The following is a 20058-nucleotide window of genomic DNA, read 5'->3' as shown; positions in this document are numbered from 1 at the left end:
GAAGGGAACACGCTGTGTCAATGAAGATTGTTTTGAAAATTCTATTTAAATAATTGAAAAGTAAGTATCAATGAAGGAAAGATTAAGAACATTCTGGAGAGCTATGCACACCCAACAGTTGCTTATAGAATTTGTACTGATTAAATTTGTGTTGATTAATAATTAAAGGGCGTAGTTGCTCCTGGACATTTACTGCTTCTTGCTCTGGTGGGGCAACTGCATTGACAGAGGTTTTGGTGTAGGACAGCTTAAAACCACAGGAACCAAGACCTAAGAGATAACCCAGGAGCAACTGCAGAGTCCACGTATATTCTCCTTGTGTTGGTCTTCTCCTACAGCAGCCAATTTCCCTTTATAGCAACTATACCATAGACTCAGGCTCTTCTAGAGTTAGTGTTACTAAAAGAGCTTCATTAAGGAACTGGTTGTTCAACAAACTGGTGGCATTAGCTTTATCATCCCCTGAGTAAAGGCAGTGTTACTTACCACAAAACTATTCATGTAAGTGTACTGCACAACTATACATGTGACCATTTCCTACATGCTTTGCAGTTCCTACACAAATAAAAATTTCAGGGCTCAAGAAGGAGACATTAAAAAACCCCAAAACACAGATAACTAACCAGCCTCTTATTCAACCAATCCATGTGATCATAGGTGAGAGTTCCTCCGAAATCTTCTGTTAGTTGGCATGGTTCTATATATCGTGTCAGCTTGTTAGCAGATACTAAAATAACCTGCAACAATAAGAGGTGACTTGTAGGTAATGCTCATACTTTCCTTAAGCAGCTGAGAAATGTGCCTAGAGATACTGAGCAGATCATTCTGTGATTCAGATTTTACTGCTAAATGTTTAAATGAAATATGGCTGTTTGCAATTAATGTGGGCCTCAACCAGACAGGTAATTCTGACATGCAGTGTATGCCTCATGCATAATCCTGTAAGTGCATTATCTCTACCACCTTGTCCATTTACAGTGGGAAAAAGCAATGTGCTCCCTGGATATCTGTTATCCTGCTGGGAGCTGATGCTTTGTGATTAAGTTGTATACCACACCATCTATTTCTAGTGAATATAGTAGCAGGCTATCATACTGCAAAGCACTCGGTATTTTTACCACTTTTTGGCAATACTTTCAGTCCCAGAGGTGAGTTTGTGCCATAAAGGTTAAGTGTCTGTATTTACTGTGCAAATATGTTCAGCAAAAGTTGGATCAATCATACTCTATGAGTACTCAAAAATTCAAATTTTTTTAGCTTGAGTCGTTCACCCAGGAGACAAATCCAGTTCATCAGCTACATCAGGGCATACAGGAAAACACAGGTCCACTGCTAGGTGGAAAACTAAATTCTTGCCTTCATTTCTGCATTCTAGAAGCTCCTGAATGAGCCTTATTCATATAAGCCTAAACCAAAAGTTGGCAGCACAGCTTGCTTTGATGAATGACATGCTAAGCCTGGAATAACTCCTGTGGAAAAAAAACCAAAAACAAGCTCTCTATTGAAGCAGGCATATTGGCAATTATAACCAGAAACAAAAGAAAAAAATAGAAAATTTCTATAACCCATCAAATCATCCACATACTCTTGCAGGGCACAAGGGTATGTGGAAAGAGGTAACTAGAGAGAGGCTTCTATTCCAGTTCCATTTCCCTGCAGATTCTGAAACTACAGAATTCAGAGTAGCTCCAAACAAATGGTCTGTTATTGCAGAAGAAAACCTTTCAGCAACATCCAAATACACACTATTGTCCTGTACTCTTAATGGTACATGGCTGCTGTAAATGGAATTGGCTAGTAGTTTCTTTAGGTAATGCCAGTAACCAGCCCAAACCCCAGAGGATTCTACATCCAAGAAAGAAGAAGAAAAAAAAAAGCCTTTGTTCTTCCTTCTTTTGGCACACTTAATAGTTTAGGTAATTTTTAACATTCATCCATTCATCTCTATGAGTTCATTAAAAAAAACAACTAATTTTGGTATGGACATTGTGGTGTGGGAACTAAAGCAAACAGGGCAGCTGGTTCTCATTACTGAAATACAAGTTCTGAAAAGACCCAAATAGTCTGACAAAATAGATGGACTGCATTGAGACCACTTATTTCAGATTTTTTTTAACTGAGATCCTTCAGGAAGGGGAGTGGGCAAGGGATAGCCCTCAAACTTCTACTAGGGAGATGTTTTTTAAAAATAAAAAAATTCTGAGAGAGCAAAGCCTGCACAAAAAATATTTTAGCCATATGAAAAAATAATCTTCTGACAATAAACACCCAGTAAAGGGATTTGCTCAAAACCCAAATTTTCTACATCTTACTAGAAAAACTCTGAAAAATAAAATTTCCACCTCATTAATAAACCTTGTTGTAACTTAAAGCATTATTTGCAAACCCATTCATTCTCTAGGTTTCTCATTTAAAAAACACTTCTTTCTTAAACTGTTTATTGACTGTTCACTGGACTAGCTGCTAAAATCCTCTGTGTACTTTTCACAATATAAGAAAACATTTGAATTTTTGACCAGGTTGTGGCAGAAATGAAGGCTCCTGAACAGAATTAAGCTCTTGCTCTAAACCTGGCAGTGCTAACCTAACATCCTCTATATGCTTTAAATTAGTAGATCAGCTGCTATAGATTAATAGCCCATAAGTACACAGACCAAGAGCCAAAGAAGAAAAAAACGTTGAAAAATGCAATGTGGATAGTGAGAAGTCACATCATTTTACAGATCTGAATTCTACTTCAAGCTCAGCAAACTTCTGCTTTCAGGCTTCCAAAATGTTTCAAAATCCAAACAGAGTAATTATATTTGACTTTTTGTGAAAATAGATGTCAAAATACCACATCCTAGAAAAAGGTGTCCCTTATGAATTAGTGTTTCATCCTTGCTTTTGAATTTCACCCTTCAACATATTACCACAGGTAAAGATAAGGTAATTTACAGCTGTAAAAACAGAAATAACCCTGTTTGCTTGCAACTGAAATGATTTTTTGTTTTCCTTTTTTTCCAAGTCAAACTATGTTGATTCCAGAAAAAGGGGGAAAAATGCAGTTTTCATAATCCAAAGTAAAAGCCTTTGGACAGCAGATTATAGCTGGATATTAAAATGAAGAGCTTAAATTTCCCAAGGGAGAAACATGTAGATCTGGACAGATGGTAAAACAGGAAAAAAAAAGTATAAGTTATTGAATCCTTTAATCTTTGCTTCCCTTCTCACTTGATCCACCCACTTCTGACAACAGGGACAGCTAATAAGCTCACAGGGGCAGCAGGTTTCAAACGTGTCATGTTTGCTACTGACCACAGTCATGGAATCATCATCTGCACTCAGCTCTTTTGAAAACCTGGAGAAGTGGTAGCAGCTCTCATCCTTGCTCTATTCTAGTCAGTAAACTGTACAATATTGGCCTGCTAAACCCTTGTGAAAGCCTTTAAAGAAATAACTCAGAACAGTGCTTTGGGAAAAGTAGAAGTGCTGTATTTTTTAATAAAATCAAAACAACCTTTGTAAAAGCTGTCAAGCAAAAGAAGAATGACAGAGCTAAAAACATGGACTGCAAAGTCTTGTGCCTTAAGTGCAAAATTCTATTTCTTAGCAGTGAAAATACATGTTTTTGACTCATGCAACATGTATCTTCTGTAATAAAAAAGCCTTAAATACTGTTTCCAGTAAGCTGACCTCTCTGTCATTGCAGTTTTCTGTAATTTTCATTGATCATCTACAAGGAGATAGAGGCAGAAGTCAAGATGAGAGAGGAATTCTAGATATTCAAGAGGACATGTAAAAGTGTCCCCAAAATGTTAAATACATCCATCTGAATTTACGTTCTCTCTTAAGGGAAGAAATGTAAAAACTCTTTAATACAAATGTTACAGAGTCAATCCCAGGAGCTACTTGAGAACAGGAGGCAGTAAAATTTCAGTAACAAGGAGCTTTTTCCTGAAGTGTGTAATATCAGAGCAGCCACACTGCTGAATCTGAAAAGGAGTGGTTACTTTCCAAAAGAGAACAATACACATGCACCTTGAGAATATAAAATTCAAACAAGTGCAATCTAAATACGATCTTCATTGCCACAGAACTGTAAAGCAAAGACTAACTCTTCCTGAGGAGAATAATCCTATTTTTAGATGCCAAATACTATTTCAATCCATTTTTTGAAATACTATTTGATTAAAAGCTGAGTAGCATAGGGTATTATTTGTTTAATATGGAACACTAATCTAAAAAAAGATCATTTTATTTCGCATTACACCAAGAAACACTAGGTAAATATTTATTTGGCCAGTGCCATAGAAATCTGTCACACTAGAAACCCAAAAGCAGTTGGCAGAACCTTGATAAACATAAGATGAACTCCACTCCTAGGAATTCCGTCTTTCACTTGTGGTTTTACCCACTCACTCACCTTACCCTCCATTGCTCACAATAATTAGCACACTCTCATTCTTACATCCCAGAGAAGAGAAAATAGGCAAAGATTCTTGCATTTCTCAACACTCTTTCTCTGGACAGAATTCAGGATGTGACATAAATGCAGGCTTACATCCCCCAGCTCCACATAGACAATTCCCTATTTTGCCCAAGAACCCACTGCCTCCCATATTAAAATAGCAACAGAGATGCAATTAAATAAACAATTTTGACTGGAACTCCTATATGCCGTTTTAGGAAAGTCCACAAAAGCTATAAATTCTGGTCTTAAAACACTGAACCGAAAATGGACAAAAATTAGATACTTTCTATAAAGTGTTATTCATTCTTTATTCTGTGGAGCAATACTCTGCTCATTAGCATAATTCTTAAAAGGTGAATTACAGACTTGAGATTTTTCAGAGCAGATGCTGCAGATAAATTATCACAAGAAATTTCTGACACTCTTTACTAGAGAGTTAGAGCTGTCAGCTGCTGCAGTAGAAGTGTGAAGCATTTAGAACTACTCAGACTTTGGACTTCAGGATTATAGAGATCCTTATGCTACACACTCTAATTTTTTCAACTAATTCATGGTAGTTTACCACAAGATTTTTCCTTTCTCTTATTCCTTTTTTTTTCCATGCACTTAATTTCTATTCTCCAAATCCTCTGTGAACTTTTAAAATTTTGCTCCCTGATTTCCACAAGGATAAGAACAGCAAGCACATCCTCTTCTTTCCTGCTCCTGACAAACTGATTTTCAAAGTACTGATCTAGTATCTAAATCAGGCTCAGAGATTATTTTTCCTCTAAGTTCCTTAAATGACTGACACGTGTGAAATAACCCCACCCATTTATAGGTATTTTTGCCCTGTGTACAAATTAATACATTTCTTCTATTTTTATGATAAGTTTTTTCTTCCAGTTACGCTCGTTGTTGTCATAAGAAAAACTCACTCTCAAATACAACACACTACATCTACTAAAAGAGTGATTTGTTTCACATTAGTATGTAGAGAATATTAATAAAAAACCATAAAGCACCACCTCCCAACTCTCTAAAACACAGCAATTTTTACACTCAAATCCTGTTCTTCAATCTTTTAAAGCATTAACAGTATCAAGTATTACTGTGTCATATATGCAACATTTCAGCTGAAAGACAGCTTTATAAAAATTAAGACAACTCTCCTCTATGAAGCATGGCACAGGACCAGATAAAACTGCTTCAATTAACACATGAACTGATTGCTAATAAGGGAGGAATGAAGTTACAGAAGAAAGTTCTGCTGGAGGACAAATGGGAATTGCCCTGAGGCAGGTCCAAAACCAACATTAATACTAACCAGAAATAAAAATATGAACTTTTACTCAGCTGAATCAGCCCACCTCTTTGTACTTATCCACCCAGTACTGTTTGATCTCAGTTCCCACATTTACTTTCAGTGTTTTGCAACTCATCATCACCACATCTCACTCTGAAGCAGAGGATCTCTGCCTTTGAACAGAAAGGAAGACATTGTGATTAATGGCTTCATATGGGAATATTAAGCAAGGTATTAAGAACGGATCAGGAAATAGGAGGTAGCTGTGATGCCCCATTAGAAATCACAGTTACACAGCATTTACTTCAAATAAAATGAGATTATACCCAAGTAAATAAAAAGATTTCATATTTTAATTACAATTTTTAGTTCATAATTATTTCACTGGTGCAAAACCAATCCTGAATTTCCCTAGTAGTTACACAAATGTAACCCGTGATCCAAAACATGAGTTGGGTGTTGTTTGTTTTTACTGCCAGTAATGCAAAATTATGCAGCTGTAGATTTGTGCCTGAGTTGGAGCCTTCCATAGCCTTATCAGTGCTCTGCACTCTATTGGAACAGAGGAAAGATATACTCCTGTCTGTGACACAAATATTTGGAGCCCAGGGAAGGTGGGTCATTTTTACTGAAACAGTTTTCCTGACCGCAACCAAGTAACAGAAACAAAAAGGTTTGGTTACATAATTCCACATAATTCTATGCCAACAATGCCAATGTGATTACTAGCACAGAACATGTTTTATAAAATTACTAAAATTACTAAATTAAAGGATTATCATTTAATGACAGTTAGCCAAACCTTAAAGTGAAACAAAAAATCCTTTTATTATCATGTAAAATTATCCTTGCATTGTTGATTTTATTCTGTAAGCTTTCTGCTTATTTGTCTAAAAATGCATTCTAGCTGAGTCATGTTAAAGAAAAACCCTGGAGGAATCTTCCAGAAGGACTAACTTCCAAACTAGCAACCCCCTCACATATACACTAACTGCTACTATGTCACATATTTTCATATCACAACTTCAAAGACTTCCTGAACTTAGCCAAGAACTTTATTTACAGGAGTTTAGCTGGGAAAGAGAGCCTAAATCACACAGTAGCATCTTCTAAAGAAGGGCTTTGCCTTTATTACTGCTGCCCTCTGGACTCTGACATTTACCTTATGTTGTGAAAGATCTGTGTGAAACTGAATACTGCAAACTTAAGTCACTTTCTAACCAGCAGCTCTTAAATCATATTTTTGAGTACAGATGGTTAGTTCAGAGGCTTTTTAAATTGTCCTCTTGGATGTGGCTCCAAACAATATGCTAGTTTATAAAAGTGGGCACCACCACACTCATGTTTTTGATTAAAGACACCGTGACTGGGATGCATGCTACATGCCTGCTGTACTTCAAACAAGATTAGCTTAAAAAGTGAGTGGAAAGTTGGATGACACAGACATTTTCTAAAAAAACAGGGAAAATTGAGGTTTCCATTAACCTCCCCGACAGAGATAACAAGGGAAGTGCTAACATTAACTTGTAGTCTCTCGTACACACTCTGCATCACAACTCAGAACAGCGTCGGCTTGTATTTGGCAAGGAATCTATAACCTGTTCCTGATGTCAAAGAACTCACAAAATGAGAGAAGATGCATGCAACACCAACAAGATATTTGTCAGAATGGTTACAGCCGATAGAGAGACACCATACACCATGTATCTCTACAGCCTATTAGAGAAGTCATGAAAAATTTCACACAAAATCCTGTACAACTGTTTCTGACTCAAAACACCCACAATATGTATTTTCTTGTACAGCAAAGAATAAAATGCCACACATTTTTAAGTTAAGAATATTCAATGAAGAAAGTCTCACTAAAAATGGGAAAAGTTAAAAAGCCACACTGGTTTGTTAAGGTTATCCACAAAGCATCAGGAATACAGCTATTTTAAAGACACTTTAGTTGTCATCCAATTACATCAGAATTTTAGAAACAGTACTTTTGACTGAAGTAGACAAAAGCTCAACATACCTCAAAGCCAAGTCTATCTTTCTCTTTCCAGAAGCAGAAATGTGTAACCTTTTTATCCCAAAATTCATCTGGCTTTACTACACAAACAAGTGACACCTCAGCTGGAACAACATTCTGTAAAACAAATGAAAAAATAAGTAAAACATTCAAGATTAAACCTTCATTTACCACAGAACTGAATTCCACTTAGATTTCATCATCTGTACAAGAATGTAAAAATTGCAGACAGAAATTGAAGTCTGCTTCATCTACATCACATATTTGCTCCATCCTGCTTCGTAACATTGCACAAGATTTCATAGCAAACAGTATCAAAACTGAAAATAAAAAAGAAAAACCTCTTTACTCCCAGCCCTAAGGACAAACCATCTATGCCGTGTTAGTACAGAAAAATGAACTATTGGCTAGACTTAATTTAATTTATGGTATTTCATTAAAAAGAAGAAGAAACGTTAAAAACAAAGTTTTCCACCAATGTTATCTTCTACATAGAAGGAAACAGTAATCATAAAGCTAGGAAAAAATTGTATATTTGTTATCAGATTACATGTCAAGATTATATCCTATACTTCTTCAGTACATATTACTTAGACTAAAATGAAAAGGTTGAATATTGACATTTCAACATATTAATTAATTAAAATACTACCAGGAAAACATTTCTCAGACCAAACCAGTAATTTCATCTACTAAGTTGATTTTATGATGTCACACTGAATGTAGATCAAGGAATAAAGACTCTTGATAATTCTAAACTCATCAGCTATAGCAATAAGTAAAATAATATGCAAAAACTACTTACAAGTAGACAATATTTTGAACACAAGTGTTTTTGAGAACTACAAATGATGAAGCAGACAGAAATCTCATATGATCAGCACAAGTGATCAATTCACATAGGAAAATCTTCTTTATTGCTTCCTCTCAAACTCAAAACACAGATGTGCAACCCATGTTTCTGCACACTTTGCAGAGGCAGGGTGTGCCACTTTTTTGCCATAATGTTGCCACTTTTATTCTTCAGTTCTGAACAGACCTCTTCAGAATCTGAGAATTTCAAATACCACCAAAGAATGCTGCCAGGAAGCCAGGGAAATAAGAGCCTGGGCAAAGAGCTGACCTCCTCCATTAGCTGAAGTTCCCACTGAACCTCACAACCACACAGTGGCTGAACCAAAACCTAGTCAAGACCATAATCTGAACACAAGGGATTCAAATACTCTATTAATAGTAAAACCATCTTAGTCAGGAATAGGTGAAAGACATCTTGACACACACTTAAAAACCCAGAAGCAACAATGACCCCGCAGGACAAAAAAAAATTAATTTATTTGTATTTGACACACTTTCTGAGGCTTCACCTAAGTTTGAAAGGAAAACTACTCTGATAAAGAGGAACCATCTGTGCAGTAAGAAAGGCAGTAGTCTGAGTGTTCTAATGTGTTAGAAATGCTGTATCTCACATTCTCTTGGACCACTGAGACCAGAAAATAATCCATACTGTCCACCAGAAATAAGACGCTATTTGTAAGCCCACAGTTCTGAAGAGTTAAAATAATATTTTTTTAGATTTTTTTTTTATTGGAAATTGTCACTTTTCTTCTTCTACTTTTTGAGGTACACACAACATAATTTGTAATTGGAACTATAATCCACAACTAAGTCAACTATACCCTATTGCAAAGGAACCCAGGCAGTGCAGCATATATTGCACCAAAACCTGCTCAGCTGCAATATCTGTGTAAACTGCAGCCCTGCACACATTCCTACTGCTCATAGTTGGTGATGCTAGGAGCATACCTGTGTACTTTTTTAAATAAACTTCCATTTCAGAAAAAGGTCTACAGTTGTGTGTTCTCAGCATATAAAGAATTTGTCTCTCACTTGAGTGAGCTGTAGCATCTGCTTTTCAGAATTTCTTCCTGCTGTACAGATTCGTCACAGAACCACATTTTAAGGAAATTACTGTCTCTACAATAACACAGCCATTGGGTTCACATCCATAAAACTGATCAGTCAACTATGAATGTATAAATATTTATTTACCTGGAGCATTAACACAACTGTCTTTACCACGTTCCACTGAGATTTTCTGCCATCCACTATCACAGTGAATCCTCGAGCTTTACACTTCTCACTAAAAGAAAAAAAAAACACTTAGAAAAACATAAAATTCACTCTAACAAGTGTCATACCATGCCAACTTCAGATTTCAAGCCTCCTGTGAAATATAACTACACAGCTTTTTTCCTTATAGAAACACTGTCTTATAAACTCTAAGTTTACTCATTTATAAAATAACTTCTAATTTTAATGCTCCAGCATATTATTAGATATTACAAATTACAATTTCTCAGTAGACTGAAGTATATCTCATAACACAAGTATTTCTTTAAACTGTAGCAACTCTGAAAAGGTCTCATAACCATTAACTTGACAAAATCATGAGAAAAGAGAACAATTTACAGTGTCACAAGGAAGACAAAGGGGTGTCAGTTTTCACAAGGAGCATCCAGAAGAGAACTTGCAAGTAAGCCCATGGTTTAACATTAGTTACCACACTAGATACCACGTCCCAGGTTGAAATTCTTGTTTTGGCAAAGTTATAAGCAAATAAAATCCATGACATTTATGAGCAGTAGGAAAGCATTATGTAATCTTTCCTAAATCTGCAATTACAAAACAAAGCTACTTCTGTGATCTTAGCTTACAAAAAACAAGGCATGCAACAGTAAGCATTATGTTTCACAACAAGAAATTAACTGTTATTTATTTCATGTTTAAGCTGAGCCTCATCAGGTATGGGTGGCAGACAATTTCACTTTGAAGTTTAAAAAAGAAAGAGGGGGAAAAAGGCATTTTACTAGCCTATTTAAGAAAAAATAATTAAACTTGGCTATTTAAACAGTCCATGAATGTTTTTGGTTTTAAGGAACCTCTAAGATCACACATATGATTTTTCTGGAAGCAGTCTGAAGATTCAGGCTTCACTAGTGCAATTTCCAATCAAAAACCAACTCAAAGAATTGCTTTGAAGAATGAGGTGAAGAGTCTTACAACAGCATCTTGAGACATGACTTCCTTAGGCTCACTGGAATCGAGCAGTATCAGCATCTGCCCCTCTACTACTAACCCTATTAAAACCCTCCCAAACCCAACAAAATACAGATCCAATACCAATCCAATTCAGAAGTGACCTACCACTTCCAGAAAGGTTAGCCAATGCAAGTGTTTGTATGTAAGTTAAAATAAAAAGTAAAAAAAGCTTGGTGATTTGAGCCACAATAGAGAGAATACAACAAAGGAAGCCAACTTTAGTATGAACAGACAACATCATAATGTTGCCACTTTTATTCTTCAGTTCTGAACAGACCTCTTCAGAATCTGAGAATTTTAAATACCACCAAAGAAAGGCATAACAGCATACTTCAACACTAGGAATAAGCTGTCTGATATTTTAGAATGGCTTTACACACATATTCCAAAGAAATTCTACCCAAGACACTTTAAGCAGTTATGCCTCTCAAATTTTGGACACAGCCAGCAATCCACACTAGACTGCAGATCTCAAACCAGTTGTAGTTACATCGTATGCCACACAGAACTGAATTAAAAGTCAAACATATTACATTACCTTACACACAGAATTTGGGGAAAAAAGTAGTATTAATGGTTGGACAGCTATCTGGATTTGGGACAATGTCCCTCCCCTCAGCCCTATTTTCCCCAAACACTGTTCAGCAAGTCTTTCCAGAACAAAAAAAAAAGAGAAGTGCTTAGGCTAAAGTTTGCATTTCCCACTGAAAAACAACATGCGAACCAAAACGACAATGATTTTTCCATACTGCCACCATAGAAGAGAGGTCATTTTTTCCACAACTGACACAGAGCATTAAATGTGGGAACACTGACTTCACTTTTAGATAGATTTCCCAGTTTCTATTGAGTACAAAGAGCACTTTGGTTCAGCTTTTAGACAGTTTTTGTTGCACTAATGTATGTAAAGACATACATCAGGATGAGACTGTGGAATAATTAATGCTTACTAGAACAAGAATGCCTGCATCTGTTCCACAAATACGGCCAAGTCCTTAAGTCAATGACACGACTTGTGTGGATGACCATTTGGTGTTTCACCACTTTACAAAAGACAACAAGCTGTTTAAAAAACCTTCAAACTTACACAACTAAAATGCCTTGCAGTATTTTCATATACCTCCTGAAGTTTTACTTTTAAATAACCTGAATTTATTCTTTGCTTCTCTCTCACCAATCGGGATTTTTAAAAGTCTAATCTACCAAAAAAACCCCAACACTGGATCCCTTAACTGTGTTTTATAAACATTTATAGATTAAAACATGCAAAGTACATTGGATATCTTTAGTTGTGCCACTGTTGCTCTCTTTCCAGAAGAAAGATTTGAAAAGATATAAAAACAAACATGCATCTGAGAGGCTCCTTTTCTTTATAAAGCAGTGACACATGACAGAAAAAAATTATGATAAAGATCAATCCCTGGATCCTAAGAAAAAAGAAATACAGATAACTAAGCCAGGATCAAAAACTGTCACTATAAGCTGTCAGTGGCACATGCACAGAACTTGAACAACAATGCTTTTATAGCAAGCTAAGGATGACAGGATACCCAAGTTGTTAGGCAGCACATTTAAGCAGTACCACAAGCTGCTCACTAACTTCACTAAGACTGTATATTTTTAACTTAGTGCACTTTTAAACTGAAGCCCTATAAGCTACAAAGCTTAGGCATGTAGCACAGAAAGGACAATGGGCAATGCTGCCCTTGCAAGCTTGGGAGTTTGGTTTGAACGGCTCATTAATTTACTTTAGCAATTTAAGTGCATTGTCATTAAAAAGAAATTAGGAAAAAAGCTATCCCAAGAAAGGAGAACACAAGGACACAAAAGGACACAGACAAGCCTTAGTACATATCCCTTAGCTTATTGGGATGTGTGTTTCTAACTCAGTCAGACAGTATCACATTCTAAACAAACATTTACATAAAATTAATTTGGTAAAGAAGAGCAAATAAAATTAAAAACAACAGAAAGATTCCTTCTACTACTGGGAAAAAAACCATTCTGAACAGAATGCCTTCTAAATCACCTTGGTATACTTAGAAGATAGTCTAGTGTGACACTCAGCTCATCCATGCTCGTCTGTTCAAGGCATAATGGAATCGTGAGAATGAGGCCACTTCTTCTGTCCTTCCCTCCTGTTTCAGAAAGAAAAAGTAATTACAAAGTTAATGTGATGAGGTTTTAGCTGAATAAATACTTTGCAGTTAAGTGGTCTCAAACTTCATCATAAAAGCAATCTTTAAAGTTGCTGTGAAAACCTCAACTGATATTTCACCTCTCAGCTGTGAAAGTTCATTCACCACACGGATATTTAAAACATCACCAGGGCATCAGAGCATAGCCCACATCCACAGCTGTCACAATTTTTTATCTAATACTTTCAATATAAACAACACAAATCAAGTGTTCCAGAAACAATTTTTTTTCATTTTTACATTATACTATTAAAATGCATCTCCTAGTCCTCCTACACTACCAGCCTATCAGAAACCTAGTCCACTCCCAAGCTGAGCGTGTCCCCAGAAGCTCCAACTGGAGCTCCTAGAAAAGAAGGACTTTCCTAGCCCAAATGACTGCTACAGGAGGATCTCATACCACACAGGCTTCCCATGGCACATGCCCTAAACTGGCACTTCCTTCAAACACAGAACAACTTCTAGACCTATTTATAAACAGCTAACAATCACCTTACAATTAAGATATGTATTTCCAACTGCTTGCCTTAATCTTCATCTGCATTTTCAAACCTTTCTGGTAAAACTTATAGAAACAATATTAGAAACAGTAAATTTTGATAAATTATCTATTTTATTAAGGAAAAAAACCCCACAACCACAACATACTTAAGCACATGTAGGAGTCAATTACTAAACAATCTTGTTTATATTTTAGAAAAAACTCTACAAAGACATCTATAATCACAGGTTTATTTGGGTAAAAATCAAGCAAAGTGAATTCCCATAATCTAAGAACATCTTTATTCTCAAACTGTTTTTCACATGGCTAAAGCAATTAAATTATGCTTTTGCTTCCTAAAGTTCTACAGTAGAACTGAAGTTCCATCTAATCAGGAAGAACAACTTTTTACAGAATAGTAACAGCCATGCAGAAACAAGAAAAGGCACAAGCACAGCAATGCTTGCAGACTCGTACACATATGTTGACATAATTTGATAAGAATTCTCCTCATCCATGAGGTGCATGCAAGATAATGAACACTGTTTACACAACATATGTTAGAATCTTAATTGCAACAGGCCTTTTTTTCCTTGTTTCCAAAGCTGTGCAAACACTCTAAATTTGGAGTTTTAAAGATCCACTCATACAAAGATATTTTCCACATTTTTGTGAAGAACCTACTGCTTTCAGTGGCTCACTGCAGTAGCTGTGCTCCCTTCCTCTCTTTTGTGAGAGAATTGTTCCAGTAAAACAGCAACACACTTTTTAATAACTGTATTTCTAAACTGAAGAATTGAAGAGTGGTGCTGCATGAGAAAGGACAAATGGACAGATGCTTCCAGCAGAAACAATCTACAGCAACAGTTATTTGCAGACTGTCCACCCTTCTGTTTCTGAATGGCAAAAAGCCTGAAAATTGGAGCGAGGAAGCAGAGAAAAAGGGAAAATGCTTGGATTTAAACAGCATTTGCTGAACTGACTAAACAAGGCACAACCCAAATCCCAGAAATATAATCTCTTGACATTTCACAAAAAGACCAGAATAATTATCTAAATTATTATTTCATGACAAGTCATCTTGTGTAACAACTGACAGGTTTTTCCTCCAGCTTGTAAACACTGCTAAGGAAAGCAACTGAGAGCATTACAAAAGAAAAAAAAAAAGACAAAAAATAAATAATTTTTTTAGTTAATTTTGCACCAAAATGGTTGTTCAAGGCTTTTTGTTGACTTAGGAGCTTGCCTTTTCTTCTGTGCTATGTGTAATGACTTATCAGCATGAAAACTACACCAGCCATGGATTTCCATTAGAAACCACTGTTTTGCTTCCAGAAAAACACTATTTATACCAATTTAACTCAAAAATGACAACAGACTTCAGCACATAAACACTGCAGGACTTTCCTAAAATACTATTTTTCTGAGTGTATTTTTTAATCATTAATGAAACTACTATGAAAGTATAGAGTAAAATTGATGTAAAGAGATTTGAGGAACTGATTTGTGCCTGTCAAGTTACAAATCTTGCTTACACTGAAGAATGCTAAAAAATCCTTCTGCATCAAGTTTTACCATTCATTAATTTAAAGCACCCATTAATACTAATCAATTCCAAAATGATTAAACCTACTTAGAAATACATACATCCAAAATGGTTCCTAGCACTTAAAATGCCACTCAATAAATTACTTTCCACTAAGAATGTCTGTATTTCCAAACGGATCAGGCAGCTTTAATAGCATTTTGAAAATGCACTCTAGTTAATGAGAATATCCCCTTGCAATATAATGCTGAACAACCAACTCACTGCACATCTGCTGTTACTGTGGAAGAACTGTCCCAGGCTTTAATGTGAGCTGAGTTTTAGGGATTTGATTGTTTGTTTTTAAAAAGGAATTGTTAGATTTGCAATTGCTGGAGACAGTGGGCAAATTTAAAGCAAAATAAATTCCCCTTATCTAAAAGAGCAGGTTTCACTTCTCAGGTGATTGGAGCAGGCTAAACTAGACTGGCTAAAAACATAAACTAAAATAAATTAAACCAGAAGAATATTTATGGCAACACTTGTCAGTTTTTGAAGTTGACAAGTGTTCTGTAAGTTACCTACCAACACAAGATCAGACAATCAAACGCCAAGAACTAACACAGCTACCTACAACAGCACTGAAACCAGCAAGGGATTGTCATTCCCCAATTCACCATTTGAAGGATTTCCTTTTTTTTTCTGGAAAAGGGAGGAGAAAAAGTTACCTTTACATAAGATTCAGGAAGTTTTAATAAATAAAGTAATAATTACAGCTTTCCCTGAATTAACTTATTGGCAATAATCAAACTGTTGCAATGCATGGCTAATTTTGCTCCCATGTCTTTCTAGGCTGGAGAAAACACAGGTGAAAAGAAAAGAAAAATTTTCAACAGAAAATCCTGAAAATATTCACACTGTTTTTCTAAAAACAAAAAACTAAAAATCCAAACCAGCAAGGATGATTTTTGGATGTCTATTAAATCATTAGTCTCTTATATATAGACTAAAACTTCTTGAAAATTTTGAGGGTTGAGCTACAGGCTACAGCAAAACCAAGTCCTAAACACCAAGAGCATGGCTACTAGATAAAGGGTTCCAGAGATTATTTTGGAATATGACAAAGCACTAAACAACATTTTTGTTAAATACATCCAGCAAATACAAATAACCACCTTAAATATCCAATCCAAATTATGCAGGGTGGAATCAGCTGAGGAAAGCTGAAATTGTACCTGAAAGAAATGCCAATTTTTTCTTCAGAATGGGTAATATTACTGACGCCTCCATTCTACTTCAGATACTTTGCGCAGCTCTGCAACACAAGAAGTTGAAGTTGTCAAGCATGGGAAATCAGTTACAGTGTTTCACAGAGTTACACTTCAGTATTCTTCTGAAGGAAGAACAGAACACTGTAACCAAAATCTAAAATACTGTAAAAACTTAAGAAAAAACATCATTATAGGCATTATTCATACAAACATTTAATTAAAGATTTCTTTTCCCTCACTGGGGGGAACAAACAGTCCAACCACAAAAACCAAAGCAAAATCTCAACCAAGGACAAGAAGATAATTTATATAAAATCCCATTTCCCAATCCTAATAAGCAACAATTAATTTTCAGGTAGGTCATCTGTTTGCTCATTCAGATGTACAATAAGTGCAAATAAGATTGTGTTTTGCACAGTCTGTCTGCTATTACCAAGAATATAATAATTATCTAAATACGTTATGCTACATTTCTGTCAGGACACTGCCATTACCCTGCCATTAGCAGGGCTTCAGCTGAAGGAAAACATCCAACAGCCTGAATAACTACATCCTACCTATAATCTATACCCAGAAATGCTCCTGCTTCCTTTGCCTCCTCCTTACCCTCATGCAATTTTTATTGCACTGTGAACTGCAATTCACCATGATGAAGCTTTTTTGCCTCACTGACAAACCCAGAGGATGCCTGAACTGCAATTTCCTCTTCCAGCCAACACAACGTAGGAACTGGCATCTGCTTATAACTTTCTGAGGTCCTACTTCCACAGATCAATCCATATAATTAGAAAATGTAATTCTGCTCAGAAGTATTCAATTCAAGATATGTGCCAATATCAGTCAAAATAAAAACAGATCAAAATCGATTTTTTTTTCTCATTCCAGGCCCAGGGCTTCAAACTGCAACCTGGAATTCTCCCTCTGGATATTCCAGGATGCACACAAAGAGAACTTTTTTTCCTCCTAGCATGGAGGAAGTTAATAGAATAAAAACTATAAACTATTTAGGAAAAAAAAAAAGAAAACACAAAAAATCCAGAGAAATCCAAATAACCTGAGGTAAAATAGTTATTCCTTTTCATGTTAAAACAATGAGCTTCATAACAAACAGAAAAAGAACTATCATAGTATTATAAAAAAGAAAAACATTTCAACAGCTTTTTACTGTCTCTTCCTATTCCAATGTGTAATGTGTCACAATGTTCATTCTCGTCTCTTATTCCAAAATCTCCATATTGAAGTGTAATTTTTGCCAATTATGTGGAATTCACACTTCACATATTACAGAAGGAAACAAACAACTTTTAATTCTCTCAGGAAACTGAGTCCCATGACAGTCTGCACTTTGAACAACTACCCAAAAAAGCATCCTATTAAAGATTCCTGTATGCTTTAGACAAAGATTTGTAGTTATTTGTTGCATAAAACACAAAATTCAAGAATTACGCAGGCAGTCATTTTTATCTCTCAAACCACTCCGTGTAAGCTTTTTAACTTCAGCAGTTCTCTTTATTTTCCTTTTTTTCAAGATGTGGAACACATACCTAAATGTTTTTTCCCCATCCTCCCCAAGTTACATTTCCAAATTATTACACATGCCTCTTTATTGTAATCAATACAGGAAGTTCAAACCTACACACACTTCATTATCTTTGTACTTTCACACAGGAACAAAAGTTTGCATCAGCTTAGTGACTCCAGGGAACATGTTTCTCTGCTGCTCTGAAAAGACCTATTTATTTAATATGAAAGCATCGCTTGGCTTTCTGCCACAGTAGTGGCACTGTCCACGGATCAAAATAGTTCTTTTATTCAGTATTTCCTGGAACCAAAGGAAGCATTCTGTTCAGAGTGGAGGGAGGTGAGTCAGACCAGTTAGAACAACTGCTGGTAATTGCAAACACCTAACCTTTGTTCCATAAACTCCTGAAGGGTACAATTGCCTCTCTTCTGTGAGAGCTTTGATAGGTTTCATCTAGAAGTAAACTCTCACCAGAGCAGGTTATCAGAACCATACCAGAAAAAAAGAAAATCTTCAGTTTAAAAAACAGGCTTAGCATCCTTCTCTATTTTTGATGTTGGAAGACTCTCGGGATGAATTAAGCAAATGTCTTTTTTTAATATTGGAAAGTGAAACCATTTCAAGAAAGCTGGCATCTACTTTTCAATAGGAGCTACTGAAGGTGTTTTGAAAAGGTACACTGCTTTGCACCTTTGCAATGTATTTAGACCTACAAAATATATGCAAAGTCTTCCATTTGTTGGAGGAAGACAAAATGACAGGCACTTAAAATTTTCCATCAAGCTCTCAATTTAGCATGAGGAAAGAGTGACTTATTGCTCAATATTTTACCATTATTTAGCTAAAAGAAACAGATTCAGTGTCTACTCATCAATAAAAAACCCATTTGGTTTCATTAAACACAGAAAAGCTACTGAAGAAAAACAAAAGCACTGAAGACAACAGATTTCACGAGAGGAAAATGAAATACTTCAGGAAGATGCATTTTATCACTTCCAAATCAAAAGACGTAACTTTTATATGCTGAAATTTTACAGATATTAAACAAATAAAGAGGTTACTTTTGTTTGGTGAATTTCAGAAACAATGTAGAGTGCTGTGTGCTGTGTACTTTGCCATCATACCGTAAAATACCATATAGCAAACTATAGAACTTGTAATTCTTTTACTTAATATATTTCCTGGACACATTCAATACACTTTGAAGAACCTCACTGAACTTGTTTAGAATGACATAGGCTTCCAGTTTATTAAGTCAACATAGCAATGTCAGTCTCCAACAATGTATTCATTCTTTTGAAGATTTCCACAAGAAGGTGGCAACACTATAAACTCACATAATATTTGTATTTAAAACCTAAATCTTTGCAAGGCATTCCAGTGAAATAGAAAACTCTTCCAATCCCCTTGACAAGCAGAAACTAATACTATTTGAGGAGAAAATTCTCTTACAAACACAAAACATGTATACATGAAGGAGAGAATGGGAAATAGTAAACAATTGTTTTGCAGCTCAAAAAAATTACAGAACAGGTAAAAGTTGCAAAACAATATTTCAGGCTGCACTCCAATGTGAAATCAATTCACAATTTAGTAGGCCGTATCCTCCATCATTTCTAGACTTTGTAATGACCGCAAATTACAATGTTTTACTCCACACATCTAAAATTTTGGAAGTTCTTCCAACAACAAAAATTAAAGAAAAACAAACAATGCCCCGCAACAAACAAAAATACCAAAAAAATCCAACCAAAACCCAGCCAAAAATCAAAACAAGTCACACACAATAAATAGTATGTGTAATTCACCAAAGTGCAAACTTTCTGATGAATGCAAAGTTTTCCCTGCATTCTGTGCTATCCATCTTCACTGCCCTTGAATTACAAAATTAAATAAGAACCAACGTCCAGACACTGTTTAAAGCCATTGTAAAAGTCTATTAAGGACGGGGAAGAGGGACAGGTTGACTGGACAAGTGGAACTAAGACGCCAGAGAGAAGCTCTCCTGCAGGTAACAGGTGTTTTCTTTCTAAGCAACCCAGCAGAAGCAACCCAGCAGAAACCACTGTTCTAAAACATTAACAATCAAAACAAATTCAGGCTTAATGAGAATTAATATTAACATGTTTATTCATGCCTGTTAGACCTGAAACCTTTAATACTCTCAATATATGGAGCAAGGTCTTGAGATGGGTTACTCTGCGCAT

At 35.7% G+C, this 20058-nt stretch overlaps 1 protein-coding gene across 4 annotated transcripts in view; it reads right to left on the bottom strand.

Annotated features, from left to right (window-relative positions):
- The window catches only part of SESTD1 (SEC14 and spectrin domain containing 1), a 50730-nt gene that overhangs the window by 22328 nt on the left and 8344 nt on the right, over positions 1-20058 (bottom strand). For all 4 annotated transcript variants that reach the window (XM_066553438.1, XM_066553439.1, XM_066553440.1 and 1 more), the window contains 5 exons: positions 16294-16373; positions 12884-12992; positions 9805-9895; positions 7759-7872; positions 624-737 (listed from right to left, as the gene is read on the bottom strand). In XM_066553438.1, coding sequence (XP_066409535.1) covers positions 624-737; positions 7759-7872; positions 9805-9895; positions 12884-12992; positions 16294-16348 — 483 coding nt within the window. In that variant the 5' untranslated portion in view covers positions 16349-16373. The remainder of the gene's footprint in view (positions 1-623; positions 738-7758; positions 7873-9804; positions 9896-12883; positions 12993-16293; positions 16374-20058) is intronic.

The sequence above is a fragment of the Molothrus aeneus genome, chromosome 7, assembly GCF_037042795.1.
Source record: "Molothrus aeneus isolate 106 chromosome 7, BPBGC_Maene_1.0, whole genome shotgun sequence".
Classification (NCBI taxonomy): domain Eukaryota; kingdom Metazoa; phylum Chordata; class Aves; order Passeriformes; family Icteridae; genus Molothrus; species Molothrus aeneus.
This window is presented reverse-complemented; position numbering and strand designations above follow the sequence as displayed.